Here is a 25797-nt window from a genome sequence, read left to right on the forward strand (position 1 = left end):
CCCACCACAGCCCAGAGACACGAGCGAGGTGCAGCTGTTGCCACACTTAAGGGCTCTTCGGTCCTGACTCCACAGGGTTGGGAGAGGTTTGGGTTGGAAGGGACCTTAAAAATCATCTGTTTACAACCCCTTCCCATGGGCAAGGGGACCTCCCACCAGACCAGGTTGCTCAAAGCCCCATCCAGCCTGGACTTAAACACTTCCAGGGATGGGGCATCCACATGCAGGGGTCAGATCATGCTGACACCCACTCCATGGGAGCTGAATGTTGGAGATCTCATTGTCCTCCCCATGGGCTTTTCTCAGGGCAGAGCTGTAGAGCAGAGCTCAGCTCTGGCTCCAAATGTACCCCAGCCAAGTGGGTTGTGTTTGGCACATTCTTCCTCACCCTTCATCTCTCATTCTTACCAGCTACACTCAGACAACGTGCTCACGTGCATTAAAGTTGTTGAAGGAATAACCTTCACATAGATGAGCTAGAAGAGGCTTCATATGTAAAGCTGGCAGCCCCAGCTTTATTAACCTCAATTAAGGTTTCTTCTTGCTCTTCTTGGGGCTGGTGAACATCATGAGGGAACAGACAATAGTGCTGACATTTTGCAGGGTCTTTACTGGCCCTGCAGATGTGGTTTTGGCCATGCTAGTGACCAGAAAGTCTCAGGCAGGTCTTTCGGACAAGTACTATGCCCCAGCTGTTGAGCCAGACAACTGGAGTTCAGTTTTCATCTCTTTTCATCTACCTGAGCCATTGCATATCCTGTAATGTCTCTTGTTTAATAACTGCATTCTCTTGGCAGTCAGTTTATCTCCCAACGAACGGGAGACAAGTTCAGCAGCAATAGCTTTGCAAAAGAAAGAGCCTCAAGCTCAGACATTTCCTTTTCCACAAGCTGTGCTGGTTTGAAAAACTTGTCGTGTGTACACAGTGTACTCAAGTGTCACGCAAAGATACCAGTAGAGCCCCCTGAGCAGAGGTGGCATAGCAGCATGCTGGTGCTGCTGTTCTTAACTCTGGACACAACTACCCTGCTTCCAGTCCCACAGGGTAGTAGTCCAACAGTTGACTTAAAGTCAGCTCAAATGTTCCTGTACAAAGTTGTACTTTTTGTTATGTGCCAAAACATCTCTTCGCTTTCAGCCCAAAACAACCAAGAAAAAAAGATTTGGTTAATGTAGAGTTAAATTTCTTTCATTGGTGATCACAAGAGGTAGCTACCATTTCATAGCACTAACTCCAGATATCACAAATGTTTAATACTTCTTCTGTTGATTTCAATGGAAGCAAATTTAGGCTCTTTATTACTATTATTATTATCATTATTAATATTACTAAATATTAATATTAATAAATTGATATTATTAATAATAATAATAGTAATAATAATTAAAGCAATTTATAAACAAATCAACTGCATGTAAAAAGTATGCAAATACTTGCTCTCCAGAAGTCTGACAATTACAGATCGTCAGGCTATTGGTACCTCCTATAATAGCTTTCTCTTCTCTTTTTCTTTTAGGGAAGCAGACACCAGTCTTGTTTCACAAGCTTCTTCATCAATGAACCAGATGGTTCACCCTCAGCAAGTTTGCAGATGACACAAAACTGGGAGAAATGGCTGACACAACAAAAGGCTCTGCTGCCATTCAGAGGAGACTGGAAAGCTGGAGAGTTGGGCTGAGAGGAACGTCATGAAGTTCAACACAGCCAAACGCAGGGTCCTGCACTTAGGGAGGAATGACCCCCTGCACCACTACAGGTTGGGGGCTGAGCTACTGGAAAGCAGCTCTGCGCAGAAGGACCTGGGAATCCTGGTGAACACCAGATAAACCATGAGCCAGCAATGTGACCAAGAATGTGACCATGCCTGCACAATGTGCTCTAGGTGATCGTGCTTGGCAGAGGGGTGGGAGCAGATGATCTCCAGAGGTCCCTTCCAACCTCAGAAGCTGTTCTGTGATTCTATGAACAGACTCTTAAGAATCTCCTAGCAGAATGTGGCTGGCAGTGCCTCGTTTCACAGTTTCAGCACAGAACAGCTCCTGAAAGCTTTGGCCTTGACAGAGCATTGTTTTTTTTATTTGCTTGGTTTGGTTTGGTTTAGTACTGACTCATTTGACCAAGAAGGCTAACATTCAGCATCCAGGCTCCACCTCCACATAATGGAAGCAGCCTCTTCATGAGGTTTCTAGTTTCCACTGCCTCTTCCAAACATGTCACGGCAGGGAGTTCCATATGTCTTCCTTTTGCAGTCTCCCAACCAGTGGGGAGAGCTCTTCCTCCGAACAAGGAAGCAAGAAGCCACAGAAGTGGTGAGAAGGTCTCTCCTTAACACTAGAGGTGAGAGCAAGGGGGGGCCTCAGAGTGACCCCTTCTCTTCCCCCCACCTCCAGGCCTGCTACCACACGAGGGCCTCCTCTTTCAGGCCGCAAAAACCCACTCCCCACACGGCCATGTTTGGCCTCGGGCGTGGCACGCCATCACAGGGGCCGTCAGTGAGGCTCCATGATGTCACAGAGGCATCGGCCCTATAAAACCCCCTGCGCCTGGCCCACCACTCGCTGAGCTTCTTGGCCCTCTTGCGATTACCAGCCATGGCTGGAAATAAGAGGTCCTGGAGGAATTGCTGCCCACAATTGCGTGGGTCAGAGCGGTTCATCAAACCCAAGAAGAAGTGGCGGCGGAGGAGTGCCAGCGGAAGCAGAGCGACTGTGGCTGCTGAGGTGGAGCCCATGGAGGTGGATCCAGCTCCAACCCTTGTGGTTTGGCACAGCATCACCGTGCCAGGGCTCCCACCTGCAAGACGTCACCATTGCAGGAGCGCCCGGAAAGCTCCGTATCCCCGGCACAGCCTCCGCCACCACCACTAGCTGGGAGAGGCCATCCGGGAAACACCTAGCAGGCTTGCCTGCGGCATGGCCTCCTTCCACATCCCTCATGCCCCATCCCCACCTCTCGGGCAGAGGTGTCATCTCTTCTGCACAGAGTCCCAAGGAGTGGGCAAGAGTGGACTCGGCTTCCTTTGGGCTGCTGCACCGGGGCGGCAGGAGGCCCCCTCACAAGCCGGCGCTGGGCCTTGGCTGTCTCAGCCTGACGACGAAAGGCTGCCCGACGAGGAGGTGCTTGAAGACGAAGCCGGGCCCTCCATGGCGGTGCACAGAGAACAGCAGCGGATCAGACAAAGCAGTGACGCAGACAGCTGTTCCTCTGGAGAAGCACAAGTCCTCAGGTGTGCCAGGAAGAAGCGCCGGAGTGCAGCGTTGAGTCCATTCAAGATGCTTCATCACCAGTTCTTCCCCAGACTGGGACTCAAAGTGCAATAATAATAATAACAATAAAAAAAAATCAGTAAAACAACTTTGCTCTCTTATTTGGTGGCGTTTTTGTAATGGCGTCTGAACTCCTGCATCCCCTCCTGGTCTCCCCAGTACAGGAAAGGTACTGATGTGTGTAGTGCGGGCCCAGCCCAGGGCATTCGTGGGGGTGAGGGACCAGGGCACACGGCACACGAGGGCAGGCTAAGGGGTCTCCTTTGGTCAGCATTAAGGAGAGAAGACTCCCGGGGTGGAGCTGACTGCTGACCATCAGCCCCCAGCAGAGCATGCTTCTAAGTGCAAGTCCTTATTTCTAAGTAGCCAAACCCCTGTCTGTGGCACCAGTCCTGTAACCATCTCTTGATGCCCCATTCCTGGATGTTTTCAAGACCAGGTTGGATGAGGTTTTGAAGCTTTGGTCTAGCTGTAGGTGTCCCTTCCCCTGGCAGGGGGCTTTGAACATGGTGATCTTTAAGGTCCCTTCCAACCTAAGCCATCCTATCCCTCTATGAACCATGCCTCAGGCCAGTAGTCCTCTCTGTGAACCAGCACCCCTCTCAGCACAAAATGAGAGCTGGGAGCTCACCAGGCCCTGCCAGGAAAGCTCTGTGCCCCACATGGGGAGGGGACCATGGTGGTCCCCTTGTTGCAGTGACGTTGTGGTCGTAGCTTGCAGTGCTCAGCCCAGTTAGAGGTGGAGAGCCAGGCCATCTGCACACGGGCAGGGCAGAAAAAAAAAATGATTGCAGGCATCCAGTGCCAGCATGGCACAGCCCAAATAAAGGGTTTGCAGATGCTGCTCAGGCAGGATTAGGCCTCCAATGTGCTAAGTCTCGGCTCTCACAGAGCCTAATTGCTGCTGCAATAAGCCCTGGCTGGTCCTTTCCTGAACTGTGCTCCCCCCACTCCATCATATGGGTATTTTTTTTTTCTTGCAAAGCTTGTATTTACCATGCATATGTTCCTCCCACCCCCCCAGCAGACCTGACTGAGCAGAGCCGGGGTTGAAGGTGGAATATTTGCAGATGATGGCGCTGCTCTTCCCAGCCAACCGTCTGCCCACGTGCCCCCCAGACCCCTGCACAGCACCAAGTCTAAAGAGCTGCCACCAGGCTCAGCGGCAGGGACAGGGACAGGTGATAGCATCATTACACAGCCATGCTCTCATTGAGCTGCATTAGGAAACTTTCCAAATTGGGATTACTCAGATTGTAATAAAACCTTCTGATAATTTTCAGTTAGATTTTGGCCAGCAGATAAAGCTGGAGGTGTTCCAGGATAGCCGTCACAGTGCACACACAGGCCAACTCAGCATGGCAGTGAGAGGAGCCCAAATTTGAACAGCTGGATGGCCACAGCACCCTTGCGCATGCCGTCATGGCTGGGGATGCTCATGGGGCTGCCGGAGCTGTCCTGCTCCATGTACTTGCTAGGGAGGCTGAGGTACCCTACCGGTTCCTGCAGCGCTGGTTCACCTAGCCCAAAAAGAGCTCCTTGTGTTTAATCATGAAACATGGGGACACGGGGCCCAGCTCTGTACCCTCCAGGGCAGCAGGTGTTTCTGGATCAGCTCAGATCTTTAGTGAAAATCGATCACCTTTGGGCATGTGGAGGCCACTGAACTGGACCTCAGCTCTGGAGAGACAAATGAGGGCTTCACTCTGCTCCCCTGTGTGACTACACAGCACTCAAGCCCCATTTAGGCATGGGTCTGCCCAGGATCTTCTCTAAGCTAGCAACTACCACAACACCTGCCAAAGTAAAATAAAAGAAATCTCAATGCAGAGCATGAAAACCAAAGATACACCACAATTTTACTTACGGATGCGTAATAAATAAATGGACAAAACAGGAACAGCCACATTCAAAAATCCAGATCACTAAAGTGCTTTTAGACATAAATATAGGACAACCAAGAAACACCTCTCACATTACGCTATTTACAGATAATTACAAAATATTTTCTTATGTCAGTTCACAAAACTGTTTCATTGTTCCAGGGTACTATGGCTTGGTTTTCAAAAAGGTCTGTTCTAGTATGCATAGTATGGCAGGTAACATTCAAGAATGTACAAAATTGTTGCATAACTAAAACGTCTTTACCCCCTTCTCCCAAACGTGAGTTAAGGAAGCTACACAGTGTAAATCCAGTGGTAAGGCTGCATTGGCAGGCCGGATCCTCAGGAGGTATAAACTGGCAGGCCTGTCAGGTTACACCAGCTTGAGGAGGGACCCTACCATGTTTAAAAACCCCACTGCTGGTTGAGGTGGAAGAATTGTGTGCTTGAAGCAGAGGGACTTGCCACATGGGTGCTGTGCAGGGATGGCAGCGCTCAGAGAAGGCGTCTGTAAACTCCTGCACCATATCTGCACCCACATGGTTGGGAAGGGAACGATTCCCATTGCATTGCTGCTCTTTGTGCTCCTGGATGGCCCAGGACATGTTCACATCCCAGAGGAGAAGGGAAGCTCTTCCCGAGCAGCCGTCCATGCTGCCCGAAACACGGTCCCGTCTTCACATTGCTCTTGGCTGTGTTGGGACACCTCTCCCACCCTCCACCCTGGCTGCATCTGTGCTCTGCTGAGAAGTGAACAGCTTAAAAGTGAAGGGACAGAGGCAGGGGGAAGGTGTCCAGTTTTAGAATGCCCTGAATTCAGATAAAAGTTCAATGACTTAAGAAAATATATATATGTGTTAATAAATATTCTTATCTCCCCAGGAAGCTGTGAGGTCTGGCCTCCTCCGGGGCAGCCCAAGCTCAGTGGTCCCTGTCCTTCTGCTCCGCGGCAGGGTCCCCGTTGATGCACTGCCTCACTATGCTCCTCTTCTCATGCTTGGCCGTCCTGGAGAGGTCAATGGCTGTGTCCTCAGGATTTTTTGCCGGGCTAAGTTTGTCAGAGCTCCTCTGGGAACTGGCCTGCTTCCCTTGGAGTTCCTCCTCATCCGGCTCCGCTCGCCAGCCATCTGCCAGCTTCTCTTGGCTCTCCGCCTTCCTGCTCACCTCCATCGACTTTTTGTGCATGCCTGGCAGAGGGGAGAGAGCAAAGCCAAGGGTGCCGGTTGCTTATTTCTGCCTAGGACTGCTCAGCATCATCTCCTCAGTCGAGGGGAGTGTGCTGCTCTGCTCTCCTGCTGCTTCCTTCAACTCTCACTTATATCTGAAGAAAACTCATGTTTCCTACCCCATGCCCAGACCCCAGGTCTCCCTGGAGCCTTCTCTTCTCCAGGCTGAACAACCCCAGCACCCTCAGCCTGTCTTCACAGTGCTCCAGCCCTCTGATCATCCTCGTGGTCCTCCTCTGGACCTGCTCCAATAGGTCCCTGTCCTTCCTGTGCTGGGGGCCCCAGGGTAGCTCTGACAGAGCATTAACATTATCTTCAGCAAGGGGCATGATGACTTCCCAGACCCCCAGCCGCTCCCACAATGACTGCTAACACAATGAAGCAACACACAGCGGAGTGCAGATGCTCATCTGACACAGTGGAAAAAGGCTTTCCCCTTCCTGGCTGTTCGATACAAGGAGGGAGGGAAAAACCCAAAACCTGCAGCTCCTGCCCCATTCTGCCCTGATGCTTACCCAGCAGCCAGGGGGCGCAGGACCCCACCAGCCCGCTCTTGGCAGAGTTGATGATGGACTCGGGAAGAGGGATGGAGTGCCGCACCATGGCGCCGTAGAGGCCGTACTCGGCCATCACGCTGCTCCGGCCCCAGCACTTCTCCCGCTTCCGCCACTTGGCTCTTCGGTTCTGAAACCAAACCTTCAGGGGTAACAGCCAGGAGAGCACGGAGGGGGTGGGATGTGGGGAGGAGATGGCCCCACGGTTGGGCGTTCAGGCCAATCGTGCACGGGGGAGCGCATCCAGGGCAGAGGGGCAGCCGCGTGCGCGGGGTGCAGGTACACACGGGCACGGGGGAGGCAGAGGGAGGGTGGCCGGGGCAGAGCCACGGAGGAGGATTTGGGGAGGGCGGGCACACACGTGGGTGTCAGCGAGAGAGGAGAGGAAGGGGGGGAGAGGGAGCACACGTTACACGAGGCTGGCCCTGACCCAGGAAGATGCCCCCAGCCCAAGTCACCAAGGGCGGCCCCTGCTCGCCGCCTGCCCGCAGAGCCCCTGCACTGGCTCTGCACAAAGCCACTGATAACTCCAGAAGGGGTCCACATCGCACTTATGGGTGATGGCAGAGGGTGCTCAGGTCCCTCTCCCCACACCCTTCCTGTATTTAATGGCTAAAGAGGTGTTGATCCAACCCGACCACCATCCAAACTCCCAACCTGTCCTTAAGCCAATGAGCTGCTCCACAAGGGGGCAGGATCAGGCCCTAAAATACCACCTCAAAGGCTACGTGAGCAAGCTGGGGAGAGCTTTGACCTAGCACCTCTGCATCACTCCTGCCTGAGTTGTGTCCCTAGAGGAAAGAGCTGAAGAGCCAGCGATGAACAGCAGCTGCCTGGGCCAGCACTGTGTCCCCCCATCCCTGCATTTCCACTTGGAGCCCGGGGAGCAGGAAGCTGAGGAGCCACCCCAGAGACTTCGGCGCTCCCTCCACCTCCACCCATTCGCCCTACAGCAGAGGACCGGCAGGTGCCAGCAGCCCCCAGACTCCGTGGGGAGAGAGGAGCCGCGCAGCCCTACCTGTATCCTATCCTCCGGCAGCTCCGTCTTCACCGCCAGCATCTCCCTGGCGTAGACATCGGGGTAGTGAGCTTCGTTGAAAGCCTTTTCCAGCTCCTCCAGCTGGTGGGCTGTGAACACCGTCCTGCGGAGAGGAGCCAGCATCCTGTGACAGGGTCCAGACCCTCCCGATAACATCACCCCCTCCCCGCTGGGGTTATGCCTTGAAAATCCTCCCCCCGCCGCTGCTTCAGCTCCCGTAGATCCCCTTCTCCTTGCTGTCGTGGGGACACCCACCCACCCTAGGGGACCCGGGGGACAGCAGCGGGGTGTCCGGGGCTCAGCCCAGCCCTCGGGCCCTACCTGTGCCGCCGTTTCTTCCTCTTGATCTGCGAGGCTGGCATCTTCAGGTCGCTGGCATCCCCGGACAGGCTGTCCTCATCTGGTGGCAGCACGGGGAAGGGGGGGACACGGTCACATCCAGACCCTTCCCATCCAGACCCTTCCCATCCAGACCCTTCCCTGGCCCCACGACGAGCGGCTCCTCCCCGGTGCCACCCCATGGGTGCCCCTTCCCCTTCTCCCCGGTGCCCAGAGGGGGACAGCGGGGGACACGGCCATCCCGGACGGGTGGCCCGGCCGTGGGGCCAGCAGCTCACCGGACACGCTCTCCTTGTGGCGACGGGGGGCCGGCGGCGGCCCGGGGGGACCCGGTCGGGGTCCGCGGGCCGGGAGCAGCGGCAGGGGGGCGGGCAGCAAGCAGGGGGCTCCGGGCCCGGCCAAGCCACACAGCAACCCCAGCCCCAAGCCCAGCGCCCCGCCGCCCTCGTAGCCTCCGGCGGGCCCGGGGGCGGCCCCGGGGGGCGGCTGCAGCTCGGCCTCCAGCCCCAGCAGGTCGGTGATGGCGAAGCCCTTGGCCCGCAGCCCCCCTTGGCCCGGCCGCGCCGCCCGCTCGGGGAGGGCGCTGCGCACCGCCGCCGGGCCCGGGGCCGCCGCTACGGGGACCGCAACGGGAACCGGCACCGCCGCCACCGCCCGGCCCCCCGACGGCTCCCCCCGGCCCGGCATCGCCGCCGCCTCCCGGCCCGGCCCGCAGCGGGCACCGCCGCCCGCCGCCGCTTTTATGGGGCCGCCGCCGGGCCCGGCCCCGGGCACACCCCGGGGCGGCGGGGGGGCGATCCCGAGGCACGGATTAGCGGCCACCGGGCCCCGCGCCCCTCCCTCGGGTCCCCCCTCGGTCCCTCCCCCCCGGGTCCCCCTCTCCGGACCCTCCCCTTGGTCCTCCCCATCCCTTCCATCCCGGTCCTCCCCATCCCTTCCATCCCGGTCCTCCCCATCCATCCCCTCCCGGTCCTCCCCATCCCTTCCCTCCCGCTCCTCTCCATCCCATTCCCTCCGCTCCCTCCCGTTTCCCCACCCCGACGCCCTTCGGGTCCCCTCGGTGCTGTCCCCACGTCCCCTCTCCTCGTCCCTCCAGCCCCACATCCCGGACGGAGCGTCCCGCCCGGCTGCTGTCCCCCCACTGTCCCCCCGGGTGGCAGGGGGCTGTGGGGCAGGACCCTCTCAGACCGGGGCCATTTCGAGGTGCCTGGCCTCCTGGCTCCTTTTGGCTCCCAGATTCTTGCACCTGAGCTGCAATTTCTTTCTTTGCTTTCCCCCCCTTCCCTCCCCTTCATCTGTTTATGGAAACGATTTACAACCGGCTTACACGGGCGGCCTGATCCAGGCCTTCCCGCTGGACGGTCAGATTAACCGAGGGTCCTTCTGATAAAGATAATTACAAGGGGACTCCGCATTAACTTTGCATTATTAAAGAAAGACCCAAATCTCCCCTCGCAAGCTGTTCCTGGGATTAGCAGAACAATAACTTTCATTTAGGATAATTGCCGCGGCCGGCGCTGGGGGTTGGCGGGGGGGGTTGCCTTCGGGTGATCGCGCTTCACACCACAAACGGGAGGTGGGAAGCGGGGGACATCGCGCCCCCAAAGCCACCAAGGTCCCCATGGGCTGGGCGTGCAGGGATATTTGGGGCATGCCCACCCAGGGCTGCCCCCCACCCGTCCGGGGATGGGTCACCCAACGTCCCCTCGGGCACCTTCACTTCTCCAGAGTGTTTTTGCTGCAGGTTTGCTGGAAGCGGAGACTTTCACTGCTAGGCAGGGAGGATCTGCCACAGTAATTAGAAGCCCTAATCCGGCCACCACCCACAACAAATTTCCTGTCCAAGCAGATATTAGTGGATAAAACCCTAATTTTTGACGTTGTCCCAGAATCAGCTTGATTTCAGCAGTTTACGTTAAGGCCGAGCTGTTGGGAGAGATGATGAAGCCTTAAATATGCATATGGCCTAGTCATTTGGAAAGTTTGGGGATAAAGCACGTATAATTGCTCCTAATCAGTTTATGAAACATAAAAGCTCAAACCCAAGAGAAAGCCGATAGACGCAGAAATGGAAATAGCGATTAAATCTCCCCACGCTGGCGGGCGAGGTGGCCTGGATACGGCGGCGGTGCCGCGGGGCACCAGGGATGCGCCCGCTCCGGGCACACGGCTCCGGGACGGGGCAGGGGGGGACACGGGTGGTGCCAGGTCCCCAAACCATGGTGGAGAGGGGCATCTCCGAGGGGCATCTCCACCGGTCCTTTGGACAATAAATCAGTTAAAGGATATCTTGATATACGCTCATCAGATAGGATTATCTGGGATTAGACTAATCAGTAAATGTTTCTCTGCTCATTATTTTCCAGGGAAGATTTTCAGCTGATTCTCCGACGCCGAAAGATTATTAATCGCTTAAAGAGCAGAACATCAAACATCGCTCTTGCTCTAATTTCCCTGCGGTTCCTCCCCCCCTGCGGGCAGGGCGCATGTGCCAACCAGACCAGGAGCCCGAGGGTGCCCCAGCACCTGGGACCCACACCCTGCAGCACCTCAGGATGGCACCGCAGGGGCACCGGTGGGATGGGTGCCCAGGGCTGGCCCTTCCAGACCTCGGAGTGAGCCTTGCCAAGTCCTTGCGGGATTACAGTATGCGCTAAGTGAGTCCCAAGCCAGCAGCCAGCGGGGTTTAGGGGCGCCTGTCTTTGCAGGGGTGTGAAGGGAAACCTCAGAAGGATGCACACTCACCACAGGTCCACCTTCTGTAGCGATGAGGAAGGGGAATCAAGGAGGAGGCATTGAAGGGACTGGTTTAGGGGATTAGTAATGGGATAAGGCAGCTTTCACCTCCCTGGTTTAGATATGAATCAGGTCAATAATACAGGAGAGTCTGCACCATCTGACAGTTCGTGGCTGCTCAGGGTGGAAGAGCCTCCTGTGCTCCATGGACAGGGAGCACACAGCCACCGTTGGACCTGAGCTGGCAGCCTTGGCCAGGCGGTCCCTGCTGGCTCCATGCCATGCACCCCACATCCAGCTCCTGCCTGGGTAAACGGGATGGGAACACCAGCAATTTGGCAAGGGGGAGAGTCTGGGGAGAGGTTACTGCCTCAGCAAGCTCAGACAGAAGGAAAAGGGCTTTTCTTCCACCTCCTCCATGTCCTGCTGGGAAAACGATGGCCAAATAGTCTCCATTTTGGGGTGATGGATCTGTGGGGGCAGGTGGCACGGACAGGTTAAACAAATGGCAGCATCTGTGCTCACAGCGCTGCTGTGCTGCAGGGAGCGGTTCCTTTCTGCCCCGCGCTGATGTTGGTGAAAGGCAGCATTTGCAGGATGCAGGCAGCCACATCTGGCCGCGCACTCCGCCTGCTGTGCCGGAGTGCAGCAAGCTGGGCTTAAGGCGAGCGCTTCAGCAGCCCTAATTTGGCACTGGAGGGGGTCCCTTTCCACGTCCCAGAGACACCCCTACTAATTCCTCCTCAGCTTTCTGTCTTAAGACATTTGTCTTTGATTAAAAACAGAAGAGCAGTCACGGTTTAAGTGGAGTTTAAGAGCAAACCATGTGCTGGGGAACAGGGCTCTCACATCTGGAGTGCCGCAGATTTAATCGAACTGCTGGGAAGTGCCACGCGCAGACAGCTGTCACAGCAGCCTGGGGCCGATCCTCTAATTAATTCCTGGCCAAACACAGGGCAAACAAATGACCATCCAGGTGGTACACCTACAACCGCGTGGTCGGCAAGCAGCGAGCAAGCGGAGTTGGGGATGCTCTCCCTTGGTGGTACCCGTGCCCACTCCACTTGTTTCTGCAACCTTCGGAGCAGCGTCCTACAAAACGTGGGTTATGGCAAAACAGGGCAGGTCTGGGTGCTCCTTGGTGCTCCGTCACGGCTCATTAAAGCTAATTGAAATGGCTGCCGGAGCTGGGTCTGCGTGGGTGCTTGGGAGTCCTGGGCACATGGCAGAGCTGGACTGGGAATATCCGACTGTGAGGAGCCCCAAACTAGCCGATGGACTGTCCTCTCCAATTAGCCCCACAAAGGAGCTCTTATTCCTCCGCACTATGCTTGTCCAATTACTTTATCTTATTATTTCTTGATCATTCCTCCAAAATGTGCTAATTAAACAGAAATCATCAAGTCAATTAGAGAAACACTCATTAAAGCAGAAAATAAAAGAAAATATAAGCAGAAGAGAAGTGGCTGCAAGGCTCCCAAGCACGCACAATAGCTGCCACATTCATTACATCAGCATCTCCCCAAAGAGGGGTATACATTGTCAGACTCTGGTTCAGGCCCTGGAAATTAAACTTCCGAAGCAATGGAGTCAAATTTCTTTTTGTTTTAATGGAAAAAGCTGCGCATTACACCACCTTTTTAGGTTTCTTTTATATTTGAGAGAGCAGAGAGATGTTTGGTCCCATGAAGGTCTCAGGTCAAGGACAATGAAAGCTGCTGGAAGAGCTTTACTGACCTTAGTGAGTTTGGAACTGAACCTAGAGTCTTAACGTCCTTCTGGTCTGGAAGATTTTCAGCCAGTTTCTTCATTCAGAAGGTTAGCTTTCGATGGGAAACCTGCTCTGTGCTCCACGTGAAACCATGCGGGAGGGACCTGCCCGCGGCCATTCAGCGGGACAGTGGCAGAGCTGGGGGACAGATCCTGCTGGACCCTAGTGCAGGCATCTCGTCCAGGTGCCACAGCTGTTACTGCTGGTCATCATGGGAATGGTTTTAAACCGAAATAGAGTAGCTTTAGGTTAAATATTAGGAGAAAATTCTTCACCATGAGGGTGGTGAGGCACTGGCACAGGTTGCCCAGAGAAGCTGTGGATGCCCCATGCCCGTAGGTGTTTAAGGCCAGGTTGGATGGAACTTTGAGAAACCTGGTCTAGTGGAAGGCATCCCAGTCTGTGGCAGGGGGTTGGAACCAGATGGTCCTCGAGGTCCCTTCCAACCTAAACCATCCTTTGATTCTATGACCCTAGACGCCACGGCAGACACACCGAATGCTTCCACGGGAATTCTCGACTTGGCCTCAGGACTCCATTCTCCTGCCTTGGCTACCTCAAGCAACACATAGGGCAATAGGGCATGCCCACCCCCAGTGAGAGCCACAGTTACGGCTTGGAAAAGATGGGTTGGTTTGGAGGCACTGGTCCCAGGAGGTGGAGGAGTGATGGAGAAGTGCCCGGGGGCTGGCTGGAAGAGGTCCTGGTGAGAACCGGCTGCTCTGCTGGTGCCTTGAAGGTTGCTTTTCCCCTTCTCCACCTCCCAGCCTCCTTTCTCCCCCAGCCACCTCAATCCACCCAGTCACCAAGCCACCCTCTCTTTCCATGAGCACCATGGTGAAATCCAGTCAAACACGTGAAATGGTGATTCCACTGTTTCTAATGTCTCTTTTGGGGACAGGGAAAGGCAGATTTCACTTTATTCTGCCACAATATGGTGGGGAGCCCAGCTCAGATCTGGGTGAAGGTGTCACCCAGTCCCTTGCTTTTCCAAACCAGTTCAGCCATGCCTAATTGTAGGCGCTGCACTATGAGACCTGACAGGGTTCCTTCTCCTTTAATTAAGCTCCAAGTTTGCTATCTGAGTGCCGTGCCATATGGTATTGATTTTTCGGCTCCGTGTGACAGCACTTGCCATGAAAGCAGCTAACCTAATTAAAGACGGGGACACCGCACACGCAGGCGGCTACTCTCACTCTTCCCTTTAATGCCACGTTCTGGAGCTGCTCTCCTGGGCGCAAACAGGTGCCAAAACGTGGGACCTGGCTGGGCTCCGAGGACAAAATCCTCCAGCCATCACCACCCAAAGTCCTGGCGCTTGAAGGTGAATCCAAAGGCTGAGAGGCATTACACAGGCAGCATGCCCCTTTACCAAAAAAAAAAAAAAAAAAAAAAAAAAAAAGAAACCAGCTGGAGGACCTATAGGAATAACAGAAAAATAACATCAATTGTAATCCCAAATACGGATTCTCCTTCTCATATGAGTAGAGGCATATGGGCCTCTTCAGCTCCTTCATTGGAGGCACCCAGTTGTAAAATGTGCACCAAGCAAAGCACAGCCATTATTTTGTGTGTGTGCACTTCGTTTTCCCTATAATAAAGGACACAGAGCATGAAGGACTTCCCAGCTTTCCTACCAGATTCTGCTTTTTGCTTTGATGTGATTTCTGCAACATAATCAAGGTGGACCTCAATGCCAAAAGGGACTGTATTGTCCAAAATGAACAGATTGAGTGTTGCTGACAATGAACCTAATCACCTCAAACAGGGACTTGTACTATGGGTATTGTCACGCTCCAGGAAAAAGGATTAAGAGGAAGAAATAAGCATCCCCCTTGTGGGATCATTGTCTGCAAGTCTCTGAGTTTTTGCCGGATTTTGAAGGTGAAAAAAAAAAGTATTTTCTTCCAATTTGAAAACGGCAGCAGGCATTCTCATTTCCTTCTGCTTGGTGCCTCAGATAGCTCCAGTGACATTGCAGGAGGGACGCCTGGCCATCAGGTTTCTTCAGCATCCCTTCCTTTGCTGTTCCTGCAGTGCTTAGCCAGCCAAAGGTGAAGGAGCTGAGGAGGCTGCAGAAGACCTGGGAGATGCCTTTTGCTCTGCAGGAGCAGTTCAAGGAGAAAGAAAAGCTGAGCCCTGGTGGTAATGACATTTTTCCACACGGGTAAATACATTGATCTGAGACAAACAACACCCGGCTGTGCCTCTGCCCATGTTGCAGAGGAGGAGGAGGGACAGGAGATGTGCAAGATGCTGGAGGCAGAAGTTGGAAGCTGTGGTGCCTCTCCCAGGGCAATTCCTCTGGGGAAAGCTCAAACCCCAGCAGACCTGGATCTCTGCTGTGCTTGGAGCGGTTCCTCCCACCTCTGCCCTTCCGAAAACAGTCAGGTGGCCATACATAAATACCACAATATGGTATTTATTTATTGGACAGAAGTGATGGAATGCCCCCAGGAATGTCATACACCCATAAAAAAAACATATAGGGGTGTGTTATTAGTGTCTTGCCACTGAGTGGACAAAGTGGTTTAGGAGAGCACAGGGCAAGGCACGCATCCTGACCAAAGAGCTTAACTTCTAAGCTTTAATCAGAAGAATTAGGGCTTTACTTTGCGCTCTAATTTAATCAGAAAGAATAGTGGAGGTGGTCGTGCCATTTCGTGGGCAGGGTGCTATCTGCTCAGGGTGTTTTCCCTCTCGCTTTGCCTTCCCCCAGCAGCACCCCCAGGTGGCCAAGGTCCTACCACCGGTGGCAGGCAGCATCCTGGTGGCCAGGGCTCACCTGGGGGAGCTGCCCGGGCTGGCTTTGCCCTCCTGTTGGAGGCTCTGCTCTCAGTGGGCTCCCACAAGGCTGTCAGAGGTCTCAGCTACCTGCAACCATGCAATGGATGTGATGGAAACATGCGACACATCTGATGGAGGCTCCACCAGGTCCCTACAACTCTGCTCGCTCAGCGCTCTCCTTTGGGCCATTTCGTTGCCGGCAGGACTGCAGCCTGGCAGTTCTTTAGCCCAGCTTCTGTACCTGTGGAGTGCTGAGGCCGAACCCATTGCTTTTCTCCCCAGCCCCACACCCATCTTACCCGCCACAGCAACATCAGACTGCACCCTGGATGTGAGCCTCCTCCCAGCAGCTCTCGATCCTCCTTGCTGTACCCACAGAAGCACAGAAGTGGCTCTGATCGAACCGAGCAAAATCTAATCAGGCCTGTACATAAAACAGAGGGTGAAAGAAAAGCCCCGACCGTATTTTTAAATAATACCAAAAAGTATTTGGTCGGCCTGCTTGTTCTTACTGCCTGGGATCAGCCCGATTATTCAGGGATTCATTTTTATTTCTGAGTTTTTTTGTTTTTTTTTCTCATTTAACAGCTGCACATTAATAAAAACTCCATTTATTGGAGGATTTGGCTGGGATTGCTATAATAAAATAGAAGGATTTGTGCCGGGCACTAAAAGAACTCTCTGCAAAAAGTAGTGTTTTTCCAGTGATTAGGAGCACCAGAACATATTGTTTTGCCGTGTAGCCCCGTCACTGCCGGGGATGGTGACAGATGTCTTGTGTTAATGTTGAATGATTAAATGCCATTTCTGAAGCCACTCCCTAGCTGCGGAGCACAGTGCTGCTTCACCCACACAATCTGCCTTCAATCTGTTCCCCTTGCTGAGAGCATCCCGCCTTCATGCTCGTCGAGAAACCCCCGTCCCAACCCAGGCCATCGTGGTGTCCCTCACACATGCCACTAGCGTGGTCACTTTGGTGGGACAACCCCAGGACTTTACTGCACCCAGCTCCTTCCTCACGCCCAGCTGTGTTCCCCTGTCCCCAGCTGTTTCCTTTCCCTCCCTTATCCCACCAAATCTCTGCAGTCCACGAGCCGCATCCTGCTCTGTCCCCAACCAGGTAGGTGATCCAGCTGGGGATGAAAGCCCTCTGACCAGGAGGAGAACACGGGCAGGCCAGCAGCGAGGTGGAAATGGTGGCTCAATGTTGTCCACCCAAAATTTCGCAAGCAGCAATGCTCCTCTTCTAAAAGCCAGCTCCAGCCTCCGAAAACACGCAGAGTGATACCCAGAGAGACGCGCATAGATCCTTGATCAGAACATCTGTATCCTCTGCGAGTATATTGTCTTTGCAAAACTATTATGTGTTTGGCATCTGTTGCAATGACCTACTCCAACAGCACAGCGCTTGGGACCCCCGCTCATGCGACATCTAAGTCCAAAGTCAGCGCGGAGGACAAATCAGGTTGTTTCTCCAAATAGAGCTGATGCGGCGGGGGGGGAGGGAGGAGCAGGCTGGTAAAGATCTGGCGGTTCACGTGCATTTACACATGCCACTGCCAGACCCGCCAGCCAAGGGGAGAGCGTGGGCAGGGGCTCTTGGGCCAGCCCAGAGGTGCAGAAAGATGCTAAGGAGGGGGAAGACCGCAGCCGTCCATACCATCCATACCATTTTCTGTGGTGGGTTGGCTCCATGCACCCTGTGGATTCACGGGCAAGGTCCCCACGTGCCCCAGCACCTGGTGCCACTGAAGGCACCTGCCCTGGGCTGCAGCGACCTGGCTGTGCAAAGCCAAGCAGCGAGGGGTCCAAATGGACGAATTTCCACCACCTCTGCTTTAAAAAAGCACAAAACCTGCCACCGCCCCCCTAATCCATCGGCCGACAGGTCAAGTAAAAGCAGGTTGCCCACTCGCTTTCACTTCTCCCCCAACTTAATCTGAGTGCTAAATTACAAGTTGATAATGGGTTCCCATTAATTATTGATTTTTCAGATAATACTTGTTAAAGTAGAATTAACGCTATTGTTTCTGAACAAATACTGCCCAAATACTGTGTTTAGCGGGCTTGTAATCAGCTTTACCCACTTCTCCTCTAATCTGATTGAAACAGATTTCCTACCAAATCTTTTTTATCATTTTGTTGATATTAAAAGGTCACATATTTGTGCCTGCCCAAAAGTTTAATTTAAGTTACTGCAATCGATTATCATTACATGTTCGCACACGAGCGGCAGAGTGCTGATGGAGGAAACTTTAATTTAGACTGGAAATAAAGAAGAGAGAAAACCAAAGATGTACACGTTTCATGGCGTTCATTGAGTGATGTTAGGCATTGTATATTTTAGCTTATTTTCCCAAGCTCTATATTATGATTCTGTTCATCATAATGCCTTTTGACCCGCTGCATTTACTCCATCATAATTATCCTTTAATACTCTTATAAATGAACTTTTAGCTTATCTTCTGTTAATTCTCAGAACAAGCAAAGCACTAACGTAACAAACAAAGCCATCTAAATAAAGCGTTTAACCCTTCTGGTGTCTTCCCCTCTTTATTTGAAGGTGGGCCGTGATTTTAGGAGGTAGACAGCTTAATTACACCTCCTCTTGCGCAGTGCAGAGCCTGTGAAGGAATTTCAGCCCCTCTTCAAGCAAAGTCACATTGAACAACTCTGCGGAAAGGAAAACCAATGAATTAAAACCAAAGCAAAACTAGCTGGCAAGAGTATCGCGGATCAGTCTGGGATTTCTGCAGTGTTGGGCAGCCACCCAAGCCGAATGGCACACAGGACCTCAGGTGAGCGAGTTAGCAAGGGAAGGTGGAGGCGAGTTGTCTCAAGCACTTAAGAGGCTTCGGTTCAACTTGCAGTCTGGCCAAAAGCTCTCAACAAGTCCTTGGGCGACTCAAATCTCTACAGGAGGTGGAGAGGACATCCCTGCTGGGTCTGTCCTGTACACCCACACCTCAGAGCTGAGACCATCTTCCACAGTGCAGCTGTAAAAAAGCTTACAAGCATCAGGGTCCTAAAAACTATGCTATTTTCCACCTTGTTCCTCCTCCACAGCTGTGCTCAAGCCATGATGAGAAATGGGGACACACCAGCTTGTTCCACTTACGGTGTTTCAGAGTTTGGCACATAATCACATCTCAGCTTTGAGCACAAGAAAGGCTTCTATAAATACAAATATTCCAGCAATACGATATCTCAGGAACACAAACACCAGGGTTTGCAGCTGCATATGGGTGCAGGCGAGACACCACAGGCCACACTGGAGACGCCATCTGCCAGAAGAGTCCTCCTTGTCCTTTGTAACCCAGGAGGGACGAGAGCCTCCGGTACCCCCAGCACCTTGGATACCTGCCACCGACCCTGCATGTCGGACTCTCCCAGACTCTTCTGCAGATGGCAAAGCTGCAGCCCATCTCTGCTGTGACCTGATTTCCCTGATCCACCTCGCGACGAAGTGCGAGGTAGCTGGCACTGGTCAGCTCTTGGGGGACAGGCGCCCAGGTACCCCAGGGCCCAGAGAACCCTGCTTCCCACAAATTCCTCAACGTCGCAGATGGGGACACGACCAGTATGGGATCTGTGGTGCAAGGAGGGGTCACGTCCTTGGCAGGAGAAGCCTGCTGCTGCTAGCGATGCAACTCCTCTTGCCACAGTCACTCCGGTCTCCTTGCTGTAGTTATTTATTATTGGCTTGACAGGCAAAGCAAGAGAGGGCCCTTTTCCTGCAGAGTTTGCTAAACTTGGAGCATTATTTTCCCTGAGGGAGCTGAGACACAGAGGTTAAAGACCAGATCCAATACAGACTTCAGGCTTGGTCTCAGACTTTAGGTGTCGCCACCAGGCTGCTTCACAAGATGGCTCTGTCTTCTCCTCCAGGCTGGCATCCTGAGATCTGCATCCAGCAGGGACTCAGCTCCTTCAGGATTTCCTTCTCCACACATATCCCTCATCTGCCTGTTTCAAAGGAGAACTGCTTTCTTTTTTCATCAGTTCATTGGAGAGTATCTCACATGCATAATTCCTGAAAAAAAAGGTTGCTAGAGGACAACTCATTTGAGACGATTCTTTTAACAACTGGGTAAACTTTGCAACTTGCTAGTGAATGTCAAACAGATTTTCATGGAAATTTGGTGATATTCAGTGAAAAGATATTAGCGTGCATAATGAGAAAATACCTAATTCTCCCAAAGAAGGTTTTATGTCTATAAGTGCATTGACAATAACCTGGAAGGGTGAGATTATAGCTAGTAATGCCACGCAGACCTCCAAAGGAGATTAACTCAGGAGTTTCGTTATTAAAGGCGTACTGTAACTCCACTGTAGTGAGAGATACTAAATAGTTCTAAAAAAAAGGTTAACAGCCTTGAGCAGCACTGGGAGACAACTTGCCTGCATTAGTGCATGTTCCAATAAAAAAGGTCTCAGTGAATGGCAAATGAAACAGCCTTCCTCTTTGGTCCCCAGCCCATCTTATTTTCTCTCTAATATTATTTGCCCTCACAAAATCCTGTTATAGTCTTTCCCCCGGTTTTGACAGCAAGATGATGATTCCTTCCAAGCCAAAGGGCTGGATCCTCAGCTGCTGCGAGCTGACCCAGCTTTGCCAGCTAATGGGACTACGCTGACTTACATCAGCTGGGAATCTGGTTGCTCCCCTGCTTCACGTAGAACGGACTCACAAAGATTATCACTGAGCTTTAAGACTATCATGTTTTTCTTGTAAAGAAATCACCCTAAAAGCATTTTTTCCTATTCGTTTTTTAAGAATCCAATCCTCTGTTGTAGCTTAAGGAGAAGCAATTTCCTGATTACCACCAGCAGAGCCAAGGCCAACTTGAGAAATTTGTGTTTATTTTCTGATAACATAATCCATATTCCACAGAATTTACCATGTGAAATATACTCCTGTGTAATACCAAAGTGTTAATGGCATGGAGTAAAACCGCAAGCTGGTTTGAAATGCAGAGATTTTGAAGGAAAAGATATGAAATCACTTAATGCAGCTCCATAATCGTTTGACAATAAATGATCCTTTTATCCGATTATTATTTTGGTTGCGTGTCTTTAATAAAATGCAGCAGTTACTCATTCCCCAAAGCATTTGGATCACAGCTGTGACCAAAGAACTGTGGCCTATACCAAGAAAGCTGAGTCTTGGTTCTTCATTACCCCATGCACAACCTGAGCTCCTCAAATTTTAGGACTGTCAACAGTATGAAACATAGGATCACATGCTTAATTGCTTTAAACGAAATCATTGCACCAAGAGTTACAACCTGACAGGCAGGGAACAGAGAGTACTGACACAGGAGTATAAAGACAGCACTGAAAAAGACTGGGACCAACAGAGTCAAGGAAATTAAGAAGGAGGCATCCACATTTACCAAGAGCGAACATATCTCCTGTTCATTAGCTAGATATCCTACAGTAGGCTGACTGTTAAGTTCCCATTTATGGTTCAGAATATGTTTTTTTTCGGTCAATATATGTTTGCAGTTTTAAACAAGGAAAGAAGCACTAGTCACGTCTTTTGGTGATAAGTGCAGGAAACTACCAGCTCCGTAACTTTCCAAGGGGAAATCCTAGAATGCTCATATAAGACTTAATTTGTAAAGAATTCAGGAAATAGCATGGGGGAAGTGTGTTTTTACTGTTTCAGAAAATATAAATGATCCTTTTTCATCAGATTAGGAGCTGGCTCAAAGAATGTAACCATATTGATAAAATAATGCTACAGCTTCTCGAAGGAATTTGATTTCATTCTTTTTTTTTTTTTTTTAAAGGAGTGTTACACAACATTCGTTGTGCCCTTATTAACCAAATTTTAAACTTGGCAACTGTTAAATCCCTAAATCAATGCCAAATAATTCAGCAGCTCCAGCCTTATCTCAACCCAGCAGTGTTGGGTTAACCAAGGGGCTGCAAAATAATATTAAATGTTACTAGATTTTTGTAACATTTGCAGAGGATTCAAAAATGAGTTGAGCACTAAATAGCATGTGGTCAGATCAGATATGTGAGCAAAATTTAACCACCTGCAGAACTGCATTATCATTTTTAAGAAAGCTACAGCCAAATGCAAATCTACGTCTCCTTGGAAGAATACGGAGCCTGGAGATGGTCCTTTGGGATGGTGCTTGAAACAGCTGAAGAAATGGTTGAACCATGGTTGGAATGCATTCTCTCTCTGAATTAAGAAAGAAAGGAGAAATTTTTCAACATGTATTCCCTAATGCTACCTACAGCCAAAATAATGGTCTGTTCTTGCTATACCAACTGGGAACTTGGTTGTTGATATATGGTGTCACATATATGTTGTATGACAAAATAATTCCCCCCACAGAAAGGATATTATGGGAAATCAGGGCACAAAGATATGAGGCAGAGAGAGATTTTTATCTTTCTCTTTCTCTTCTCTTTCTCTTTCTCATTTGTTTGTTTGTTTTTTGGCCCCTGGGCACTGAGTGACAGAGATGTAGAGAGGGATTTGTCAAAGGCAACTCATCTAATCAGTGTGCAATATAATACGTGTGAAAATGTGGTGGAGAAGGTCAGGAAAGATGCACCTTCTTTTGCCTTCAAAAGAGTTCTGCAACTGAAGAGGAAGAGTCCGTGCATTTTACCTTACAACTAGTATGATGAAGAAAAAAAAAAAAAGGGTCCTATGAAACTGCAAAAGCTTGGGAATCCTATTGCCTTGGTCATACCTTGCCAGCCTCATGCAGCAAGATGCTGGCTGTCCGGGGAGTGACACAGGATGCTTCACTGCTGACCTCAGACCAGTTACACGGGTATCTGACATGGGTCTGATTCTCATATCTGCCTTGCTCTTCCCAATTCCTTCTGGAAGCTATGAATGCTGAAGGCTCACAGCACACCATAGAATTGGGCATGGTGTATCTGTCCAGCAACACCTGTGGGCTGTTTATATCTTTTTTTTTTTTTTTTCCCTTGTAATAAATAGGCATAGCAATGCTAAGCACAGCAAAGGAAGATGTGCAGAAGCAAAATTATGTCAGAGAACAGGTCAGCAGAGCCAGGCATGAAGGGGACAAAGCAGATGACCTGCTAGTGCAAATGCACAGACCTTCATTTAAAGTCAGACACCATGACAACTATTTCAAGAGTAAATTGTTGTAATAAGAGTATTTTTAGAAATCTTTGCAGCTGTCAAATATACTTGCAGACCAGTAAATTTTCTTTCTTTACTCAGTCAACTACTTGAAGTTAAAATTACTCCTACAGAGCATCTACAATAGCAGCCTCTGAGATTTCCCAGATGAGATGCAGATGTCCACGTAGCCCATTCATATCTCCTGACCACAACTTGCTTTTCCGTAACTCAACACAGACCCAGCAGTATCCCTGGGACTGCCAAGGGTCTGGACTCCTGGCTGAAATCCTATGGTGCAGAAGGCCATGATATATATAGCAGGAACTGAATGGTTACATTGGGGATTGCAAGGCTGCAAGATAGGCAGCTGAGCTAAAACCCAGCTCAGGAGGGCTTTTCTCCTTCCAAGTGCTGCTGTTGTGGGGAGAAACACCAATAGGTTCAAAGATGGATAATCAAACCCTTAGACAACTGTGGAGATTATCAGTGGTAGCAAGAACACAAACCCTTTATTAAGCATTTACAGATTCATTGAAACTTCTGACCGAAACCCAAAGTATGACGGACTGAGTCACATTTCATTTATATTTTTCTTCTACTGATTCAGTAGCAGTGATCTGCAGTTTGGGTTTGTGCATTGGAGAACTAATCGTGGCATGAAGACCGAGCAGGACAGTCCAGTCAGTCAGGCTGCTTTTGTTCTGACGTGACTCCACCAGTTCCAGCAAAGTCAGACCAGAATAAAACCGACATCTTCAGATCAGGCTAGATATATTCTGCCTGGCACTTGGATGGCACAGATTGGTGTTTGGCACTTCTCTGGCTGTTGAAACCCCAACAGGATTTCTTCACAAATGAAGGAGCAGTTCAGTTGCAGGACTGGGGTCGCATCTCAAAGCACAAAGCGTGTGCACCAGCAATGGCAGTACAAGCTGACAGCTCTAATATATTTTCTCTCACTGGAAACAAAAATTTAAAAAAAAAGCTATTAAACTGACAAAAAACTTTGCACAACACATGTTGCCAGTACTCTGGCATCAGCCTAGAGGCTCAGAAACACACAGGCCCTGGGAACTGCTCTTTTCCACCCAGGGATCCCACCCATGGCCTTTACTCTCCATGGAAGAGGCAGGATCCATATGTGTGCGGGGAGAAAGGCGTTTGGCCAAATTACCTTATTTATTCATGGGCCTTCCTTAATAATCATGATAATAATAATAAATCCTGTGGGAGCAACCCAACCAATTCATGCGCGGGTGTGCAAACGGGCAATTTGCAAACTAATTGCCCCCACACAATGCACCGCGCAGACAGGTTGCCCGAGCGCCGGCTCTGCATGCTTTTTGTACGCGGCGGCTGCCCGACAAGAGGCGGTTGAAATGCTTTCTGGGCAGACAATGGGCTTGCTCAAGTGTGCAACTATTTCGGAGGGAAGCTATCCGCCCACCCCGGGTGGCGAAGGTTTGTTCTGCCCGTGTCCAGCTGCTGCGTCCTGCCAGGAAAATACAGGGGCCATGTGTGGGACACAACAGTTTTGCCTTATTGCTTCTCCTGGATTGGGAGAACACGGAGAAAATCAGCAGCATATGGGCCTCAGGGGATCTCAGTCATTTAACAAACATTATATGCTCCATAACAAAACAACAATATTTTGGTACTTAGATCAACCAAACAACTAAATGAAATTCCCTAGAGGGTGAGGGCTGGTATGCTAATTGGCTTGCCTTGTGGATTTTTCTATGCGGCTCCCCAAGAAACAGATTGGCCCATTTTTCAGGCAACTGATTGTTAATTGGAGTAATGAATAGCGGGCTGGAGGGGCCGGCCACTTCACTTGGTAAATTCAAACCCCTGTTATTCATGAGGATGAGATGGAGGTGAAGTGGTTTCCACAGAAGACGAGCAGCCGGGCTGGTGCCAGGTCAACCCCAAAACATTTTCCTTTCCCTTGTGTTGGGAACCTTCCATCCATCCTCTGTCCCTCTGGGATGCCGTGACCTTCGAACAGCTGAATCACTGGCGGGAAGGGCTCCCCGCATTGACTGCAGGAGGCCAGCCAGTACCCTCACTGAGAGACCTCCCTCCACTAACCTCATTCTCTGGCTTTTTGGTCTCTAGCACAGACAATCTTTAACACCTCTGGGAAAGTCCTGGGTCTTGCTTCTTTTCCAGGTAGCTCTGATGGGCTGCACAGAAGGTCTCAAGGAGTAGGGGAATCTGCTGGCACAGCTCCCATGTCTTCCTCTTCATCTTCCCAGCTCCTGCATCCACTACGTGCCCACGCAGCCTCTGCTCTCTCCCCTTCATCCATTCACCAGCAGTGGTTCTGGTTCCCCTTCATCCCAGTTTGCCAGACTGGTTAGAGAAAAGCAACTGGGGTGTGGGGAAGGTGAAGATTGTGATCTTGTCTGCTCTTTGATCCGGAATTTCAGAAATACCTTTAGGTTATTTCCAGTACTTCTGCAAGAAGTACCAAAATAATTTCTCATTTCACAGAATTATCCAAAACTTTTCTAGCTTTGCATTAGTTTAGCAAACGAAATATTTAAACTTTTTAATAGGCCGCATTTCCAGTCAATCACAATTCCAATTCTAACATTCTAAAATGTAGAAATTGCTCAGTTGCATATTCTAAAAAAAAAAAAAGTTTCAATTTCATGTTGAGCACTAAGGTGGTTCAAACCAGCACACAGGTGCCTCATGTCAAAAGTCACTTTTGAAAAATCTCACAGCATAATTTTTATTCTTCATTATATCAAAGTAACCAAGCTCATCAGAAATTAAGATTATACTCCGCAAGAATAGATTTATTTTTATCTTGGGGTAATAAATGATGTTAGAAGACAGGTAGGTAACTCCATTTCCTGAGAAGTAAATAAATAATAATAATAATAAAGGACACAGAAGAGAAAGAACTGTATTCAAATGCAGTTAATGACGTCTGGGGCCTGCTTTTTTGGGTACCCAAGCTGGGTGCTCCAAAAGGCCTCAAAGGGCAGGGAGGCTGCTTTTGGACAAAGCTCTTCTTAAAGTGCCTCAGGTTGGACAAGCAGAGATTCCCTGTGTTTG

At 50.9% G+C, this 25797-nt stretch overlaps 1 protein-coding gene across 1 annotated transcript; it reads right to left on the reverse strand.

Moving 5' to 3' along the window:
* Positions 1-5038: 5038 nt before the first annotated feature.
* Positions 5039-8995, reverse strand: VSX1 (visual system homeobox 1). The gene is made up of 5 exons (XM_040553671.1): positions 8587-8995; positions 8291-8369; positions 7949-8072; positions 6892-7072; positions 5039-6337 (listed from the first exon to the last, which is right to left on the reverse strand). The coding sequence occupies exons 1-5, from the start codon at positions 8993-8995 to the stop codon at positions 6072-6074; spliced, it is 1059 nt and encodes a 352-aa protein (XP_040409605.1). The 3' UTR covers positions 5039-6071.
* Between the last annotated feature and the right edge of the window lie 16802 nt (positions 8996-25797).

This window comes from Cygnus olor, chromosome 3 (genome assembly GCF_009769625.2).
Source record: "Cygnus olor isolate bCygOlo1 chromosome 3, bCygOlo1.pri.v2, whole genome shotgun sequence".
Taxonomy (NCBI): domain Eukaryota; kingdom Metazoa; phylum Chordata; class Aves; order Anseriformes; family Anatidae; genus Cygnus; species Cygnus olor.